The 8,181-nt window shown below is 38.6% G+C and overlaps 1 protein-coding gene across 1 annotated transcript in view; it reads right to left on the bottom strand.

Annotated features, from left to right (window-relative positions):
- cnih2 (cornichon family AMPA receptor auxiliary protein 2) overlaps positions 1-7,285 on the bottom strand; it is an 11,102-nt gene extending 3,817 nt beyond the window's left edge. The window contains exons 1-5 of the mRNA XM_020600524.1: positions 7,151-7,285; positions 5,219-5,287; positions 1,583-1,630; positions 309-421; positions 87-230 (exon numbers count right to left, since the gene is read on the bottom strand). Of these exons, the coding sequence (XP_020456180.1) occupies positions 87-230; positions 309-421; positions 1,583-1,630; positions 5,219-5,287; positions 7,151-7,231 (455 nt within the window). The 5' untranslated portion in view covers positions 7,232-7,285. The remainder of the gene's footprint in view (positions 1-86; positions 231-308; positions 422-1,582; positions 1,631-5,218; positions 5,288-7,150) is intronic.
- Between the last annotated feature and the right edge of the window lie 896 nt (positions 7,286-8,181).

The raw sequence follows: 8,181 nt of genomic DNA on the forward strand, positions 1-8,181 counted from the left end.
GGAAGAAAACAGTAAATGTGTTGTTTTGTTTTTGCAACAAATTTCCAAGGTATACTGTAACTGAAAAGTCAGTTAATTCTACTTACCTGTAGAGATAATAGAAGAAAGAGAGCAGATAAAAGCCCATCTTACACCATGACTCCTTCTGGCAATAGTTGAGAATGTCAGCATTCATCACGCTGACAGGATCATACATGACCTCTGACCCATCAGCTGGCCGGTGAAGAAACCTGAAAAAACAGAGAGCTTTGGCTCATTTACCCACCTGACCGGCAGAAGCATGTGAGACATCTATTATGGAACTGTACCTCCACAGATGGTAGCAGAGCAGCGGGATATTTAGGCCAAGTGTGACCCACTCTCCAGCACACATGAACATTAGGCAGAAGAGCCCATGGATGGAGTACTCTGGTACCACCAGCTAAATAGAGCAGACACAGGGAAGTCAGGTTATAGGTCTACATGTTACTTACTGACAAAACTGAATCACACTGCACCAGCTCCACATACAGCACTGAGACAGCCATGTGAGTTCACTACGGTCTACAAAACCAAACTGTGAGGCAAGCACATTTACACAGAAGTTGTTAATGATACTCACGGCTCGCTGCTGTTATGAGTGCAAATACAGTTTCAAACACATACTGTATATACTGGGTTCTAGATGTTAGTAGAAGTTTATGTATTTTGAACATCAATGGTTGCCCAGATCCACACCTCTGAGGCACTGCCAACATATCTCCAATTCTTTTAGTAATTCAAACAGTTTTGGTGTTGGGCTCATTGGTGGTTGTGTCCCTGCTTGTAGAAATAACTGAGACAATCAGTTTGTAGGTGGAATTAACAATGTTCCTGTGCCAGAGCCAGACAGATCAGGTAGGAAAATGGACACAAAAATGGAGAAGTGTGAATAAGACTGATGCAGCTATATAAGTTGTAAGTTATTGAAAAATATGTATCATCTAATTCCTCTAGAATTTTATGATGATAGAGTGGTTAAGGTGTCACTTAAGGTCCTTGCTGTGCATCACAGCGGAAGATAATACATCAAACAGCCAATCAACACAAAACATCTGCAAATCAGTAGCTACATTTATGCAAAAACCAATAACCATTGTCCTTCTTTTGAACTTAATAAACTTTGCTCCCATATTAAACATTCAGTCATTGAAACATTTATCTTTTCATAGATGATCAACACACACTAGCGGTATGAATTCAGAGCAAACTTTCTGCTATATACTGTATTAAAGTTATTGTTGCTTTGATATAATGCCTCTTTTTAAAAAAGTCCTCTGTTGCGCTAAATGCTACTGACTGTTTTCCAACACCACTTTTTGTAAAAACAAAAAACAAAAAGAAAAACATGACAATACACACAAAACCTTCTACACTGTATCATTGTTCTCCCCTGCTGTGTGTCTGCAGAGCAGTGATGGTGGGTTGCTACATGAGATAGGTGAAATGAATCAGTGTGCATCATGGTCCCTGCAATGGTCTGAAAGACAAATGGTCATGAATGTCTGAAGCCCCTCTGTATTAGTCATTGACCGGCAGCAGGTGAAAAATAGCTATTACTCACTTTGCGAAGCAGGTTGCAGATTCTTTCAATGTTGAGAATCCTTTCCCTCTGTGGAGTGAATATAAGGAAAGTCTGATTAACACTCGTTTCGTGCGTTTCTTCACTGTTCATTTTCCTGCTTTATTTTCCTTTAACAAAAGGATTTCATCTGACAATAAAATGGAGACCTAGTGAGTGCTTTCAGACAGAAAGATTACTGCTTACATATAAATTACATAGGTTTTGTAATGATGCATGCCTCTGTACACTAGAATTGATTCTCTTACACCTCCACTTCGATTTAGCAACTAATAATTTATGATTAGCAATTCACTTACTAACCTGTTTCATTTTTTCATCTTAAACACAAGTTTTCTATCCACTGTATATTCAAAATATTTTTTCATGCCACTAAGTACAAAAAAATCAATGGTTTGTTGTTAGAAAATACCCAAACTGATTCAGGCTGTTCATCATTACCAAAAGACAGCAGCCATGTTTGGAGCAATTAGGCCAGTGTTTGGTACAGCACTCTGCACTAACTGCTTCGAGCCTCCTGTGAGCCATGAAGGAATGCTCAATGATCAGTTCTAGAAATGAAACCCATCCATTTTCTACTGCATTTACTAGCCAGCAGCTAGAGGCCTTTCCCGGTGGTTTTCTTTTGGGGGTCCATTGATTAGCCAGCAAGGCAAATAAGATGATTTGGTGTAGTTCATTCACTTAGATGAATTGGCTTCCATCACTGTGCTATCAGAGCAGGTAAGCAAAGGTACCATTTGATGCCATTTTCTTTGCCTCATCTATGCTGTGAAACAGACATTAAACAAGCAGCGTGGATATGCTGTATGTCTAGGAATTTGCCTCATAACAGCATGTATAACCACACTGTTTGTCCTTCAACTGGGAAGACTCTCTTACTCACTTAATGGGATACTGAGGTTAGAGGTATTATTAGCTTCCAGTATTTAGAACTATGTGTTATCTGTTTACTCTAGTCAAAACCATAGGCTGCGCACTTTATGAATCTGTGGCCATAAACTCCAATGGTGTTCAGCTCTTCAAGTACATTCATGCTTCTCTTCAGAATTTTTCTACATCTCATACTTTTGAAATATTTAGCTTTATTTTGAAAGTTTTGCCCCATTTAAATGAATGGGAACATTCTACTTCAGCATAATTTCAGCTATTTCAGGTATCAAAATTATCAGCTCTTCAAGGACATTCATGCTTCTCTTCAGGGTTTTTCTAAACCTTATACTTTTGAATTATTTAGCTTTATTTTGAAAGTTGTGCCCCACTCAAATGAATGGGAAAATTTGACTCCAGCTTTCTTTCAACTATTTCAGGTATCAAAATTATCAGCTCTTCAAGGACATTCATGCTTCTATTAACAATTTTTCAAAACATCACACTTTAAAAATATTTAGCTTTATTTTGAAAATCTTGCCCCTTTCAAATGAATGGGGAAATTCTACTTAAGCATACTTTCAGGTATTTCAGCTATCAAAATGTTCAAGTCTCCCAGGACATTCATGCTTTGACTGAGAATTTTTATACACTTCACACTTCTGAAATATTTAGCTTTATTTTGAAAATTTCCCCCCATTCAAATTAATGGGAAAATTGTACTTCAGCATACTTTCAGGTAGATATGCCTTTCAGGTGTCAAAATGTTCAGCATTTTCAGGGTGAATTTTCAGCACATAGCATCTACACGCATTTTTGACAGGAAATGCATTTCTCTAGTTCTCAGTTGTTAGTTTGGTCTGTGTAATGTTTTTGCTTTCTTTATTCACTTGCTTTGTGCACCACACCTTTCCATGGCACTGAGCTCTGAAATGTAAACAGCACAATGCTGGACTTGCCTGCTAAGCTACTGAACCCTGCACATGTTTGTTACTGCACATATAAATTGTTGTCCTGCAATAAATCTGCTTGGGTTGTACTGCCCGGGGCATCCCTGAAGTACCCCAGTTTATGTCAGGCCACCCAATTCACTCTGAATATTTAATAGTTCCAGCAAAGGAAAGTGAAAACATTAATCAAAGGCAGAACAGTCATTTCACATTAAACAGAACAAATGATAGAACAACAAAAGCAGGACAAAGAATGCTGTCAGGTATGCAGTTTGATTAGTTAGCTAATCAAGCGATCATTGTCAACCAATCATTGTCATATTTTCTCAAAAGCCATTAACATTCAGTAAAGCTTGAAATGAAAGAAATATGAAATGGTAATTTTGAAATACGTTATTTCACCGTGAGACATTTCATACTTGCTATTTAAGTATTTCAAGAAGAAAGTGTCAATCACTGGTTTTTATACAGATATGATATGTCTTCTTTTGAGACTGTAACTAAATTAATCAATTTGCACCTGATCTGGAAACACCTTTAATCACTTCCATTTTGTCCTTCTGTAATTTCTCATTCCCTGACAAATATTTAAAACGTTTTTCTAGACAACTGCAGTTGAGTGAACATGCATGCTCTCTGCTAGCATCAGAAATAACTGCTGTTTAAATTTCATAGCTGTGGCCATGTGATTGTTTTTGGGAGAGACTGGCAACATCACGTCCCTGCACTTTAGAGGACAAAATAATACTGTACATTCTAAGCCAATAGTAGCCTTAATACAAATACTGCTGTCATGAAGCTTGTAATGTTCTGATGAGGCTTTATCAGAACAACCATCTGCAGGGTTAGGGGTTGGGGGGAGGAATCACACATCCACTTTGAACTGAGCTGCTGTATTTGGTTATTATATATGCAGGTGTTACAGTTATTGTGTCCATCCCCTGCAGCTGGCATGCTGCCTCCACACTCCCACAGTCTGTGTTCATGGTTTCCTCTCCCACTCCTCATCACTTTGCAGTTCAGCTGCAGGTTCACATGATTGCTAGAACATTAGCTAACTTGTGAAAAAGACATTCACAGTTGCTGTTAACTTGCTAAATGAATAATGGCTCCCATTACTGACTCATAATAATGTTAATTTAAGTTGTTAGGAGAAAGATACAGTATACATACTGCAAATACACTGCAGGAAGAGAAAACAAATGCTTCCTTATTTTAGGCCAGTTATTATTATGGTAGAATTATTTTCACTTTTAAAGAATGGGTTGAATTTCCAAGTGTGACTTAAGTGAATATGACTGTTCTTGTTATAGTGAGGTGAAACCTTGTATGTCCACTTTTATTGTGGTGACAGCAGATGAGCACAGTATATAAGCAGCTGCTTCATTTGCATCCATCTCTTTAATTGATTAGGCCAGTGAGCCAACATCTTTGTAAAAGCCTGCATTTGTAAATCTGCATACAAATGACTATTCAAGCCAAACGTTCACTCCAAAATCAAGAAATATTCATTTACATAATATTATGCTAGTTTTTCTAATGATTACAGACATTAAAGTCCAGTGTACTGTGTTATAAATTTTGTTTATGAGGAGTTAATTAATTCTGGTTTGCTACACAGACTGATAAATTTAAGGTTATATGCAACATTTTGGAGAAAATCCTTCAGTTTGTTTTCAGTCCAGCTGAGTAAATCACTGAATTTTATCCTCAAAACTGAATAGAAGGGATTTCTTTCTGTGTGCACATCATTGTGTACTTGATCATTCTTGGAGGACATGAAACAGCACGGTCTTACCGCTCTGGTGGGGTTGCTCTGATCAATGGGGTTTTTGAAGTCTGTGCGAAGCTCATCAAATGCGATGATCTGGAAAAATAACAAAAGTATGTGATTGTTTTATTTTGTTTCCCCTGAATGAATGCATATACTGTATATGTAATGTATATACAGAATAATAAAAGGCTTAGCTGGACAAATGCATAGCTGTAGCCACATTGTTCTTTTTGCTGGAACACACATGGTGATTAAATGGTTAATGTGTGCATGTATAATTACTTACTCCTTCCCACAGTATTGTAAACGAGCCCCTGTTGTATGTACACAGTGCATCATTATGTAGCTTCTTACTATCTCAGGTGCTAAAATTCTGATTTAAATTCTTTTCCTTTGTCATGTGTTGTCTTTATTGTGACCCCCATTTCAAGAGTTTGATCTCCTCTAAACTTGTTGTAAGAATAATCATTGTTTAATGAGCCTGATAATAAAGTTTGGATTAGCATTTTTAGCAAAACTTCAAAATATAATAAACTGAGACAGAATGTCACTGTTCAGATCTGCCAGATTCTAACTGCTCTGTGTGAGGCAAGAATGAGTGATTAACAGCTCTATAAAAATACTTAATAATCTGCCTGGTAAAGGCCACCTGCTGTGTTTATCATGAGTTCAGCTTTTATACTGCGAAGTTTCACCCTGACAGCTCATTGACAAGCCTTTACTTGCAAATAAGGGATCATCAGCGTCTCACTTGCCTCAACAATGAGTGATAATATGAAAACAGAACCCTTCTATCTCTTTGAGATAGAAACTTTCCTAATGGTGTTCTCCCAATATGAATGTATATGACACTCCCTCATCTTCTTTCACACTTAGCTCTGTTGTAAACAGATGCAGTTTCCATGGCAACATGGTGAGCCCCTAAGTGGGCACCATGGTTACTATAGCAGTGAACAAGCGTTCTGATTGGTGGAGACCAACATAGATTCAGGGTGGTGTACCCGTGGGTGGAGGCAGACTGGAGGAAGGGGTGATCAAAATTGATAAACGTTTCAATCACATGGTTGAACGCTGAGCCAGACATACGCTTCTCCCCGTCTCTTTCACACACAGACACTGACTGACTCATATGTAGTCTCACCCTCTTAGTCAATCAGTACATTAGTCATTTCAAGTCTTGTCTTCATAATATGCATTTTGTATTTCACATTATTCCTGCCTCCATGCATTAAATGTTAAAGGTCAGCAATCAGAGCTTTGGTGTTTAGTGAGTATGTACTTGTGTAACCAGCAAACTTAAGCTAGTGTAGTGGTCTCCAACGATATCTGAGCAAATGCCTCTCAGAATGCCATCAACAGACAGATTCACAACCGTCTGGCAGAGAGATTTATGCAGAGAGTATTTTGTCGCCTCTCTGCGCTCATTACACACTGTGTGCTGGAGCTTGTTTGGGAAGCTGTATACTGTCAGTACTCTGGGTTCATAAGTGTCTTTAATGTGAGGGGATGGAGCCAGCGGGAGTGTGTCTTTGTGTTGAGTAGAAAGTGGTTTGACAAACTCCAGATAATTATACTAGCAATAAACCACCAAGTAACCAGTTCACTTAAAAGTTACTGTTTGGAAATAGATGAAAAAGGCTCATGCACCAGGTCCACCCTCTGTGGTGTTTCATCCACCTCAGAACTTAATCATAATTCAACTAATTATATACACAGCTTTGGAACTAAGTGTCATGTGAAAGCTTTTAAGAGGCCATTTCTAATATCATATAGGTGAAACATTGCCCCTAGAGGACCAGAGCAAGGTGTGTATGCTGTGTTCCTGTCAGTGTTGTACAACTGTGTGTAGGTGGATGTGTTTGTCTGCCTGTGTGGGATGGAGTGTGGACAATTGCAGGCCCTACATTTGCCCATTTTAGTGTGCGCAGTGGTTCCAGTGTGCACAGTGCTACTCACCTGCCATATGACAAAGAAGATGAGAGAAGCGCACAGCACCAAGGTGAGCATGTAGCAGAAGGCCGCAAAGGTGAACGGCATGGCTGTTCCTGCCAGCCTGACAGTGAGACGGGCTGAGAGAGTGAAAGGGAATGTCCCCCCTACTCCGTTTTAGTAACAATCAATAATCAGACTGAGCTGTGGCTTCACTGTTTCCGGTCATGTTGTGTCTTTGTGTCTCTTTGTATAATCAGACAGCAGGATGTCCCTTTCTTGCTTTGACTCAAGAAGCCCTTATAAGTCTGTGCACAGCCACAGTTGTCTGTTGTTGGCCTGGTGCTCCTCTTTTCAGTCTCTGACAGGCAAAATGTCTGTCTCCTCCTCCCTCCTGTAGGTTCTCTTTAGACAAAGCCTACACATTTTTCCCCCTCACAGTAATGCAAACCACAAACTGCCCAGCTGACACACTGACAACAGATGCACAGGATTCTTGTCGATACTAAGCACAGCACTTAAAAACAGTGAGTGTTATTGTCTTAGATGGTTATGGCTTGTGATAGGTCAATAGTTTATCATATGGCTTTCGGTTTGTCCGTTGATCTGGATCAAGAACACCATTAATGACGCATATTTCTAAATATTATTCAACACATATGTAAACAGCCCTAATTTTCAGATTAGCTGCGAGTTACTATTTACACGGACAGTTCCTTGGGATAGTAATAATTTTATTCATACATTTAATGAAATTATTAATGTCGACAATAATTTTGTATTTTGCTGATGATACTAGTTATTGCTCTGCACATCAGACCATTTTCAGCAAAGCAAATTACTGATTGCCCCTGTTGATTTTGCAATAAAATAAGAAGTAGAAATTATTAAGGCTGGAAATATTGGAATCAGGTTATAACTCAAACAACTATTTAACATTACAGTTGCTATGTTACACATCCAAGAGGACTTACAAGATCAGGGTATAATACTGAAGATAGTTTCAGTTAGCACGGATCAATAACTTGACCGATGTTAATATCGAGTAGAGAATACCT

The sequence above is a fragment of the Monopterus albus genome, unplaced genomic scaffold (genome assembly GCF_001952655.1).
Source record: "Monopterus albus unplaced genomic scaffold, M_albus_1.0 scaffold47.1, whole genome shotgun sequence".
Lineage (NCBI taxonomy): Eukaryota > Metazoa > Chordata > Actinopteri > Synbranchiformes > Synbranchidae > Monopterus > Monopterus albus.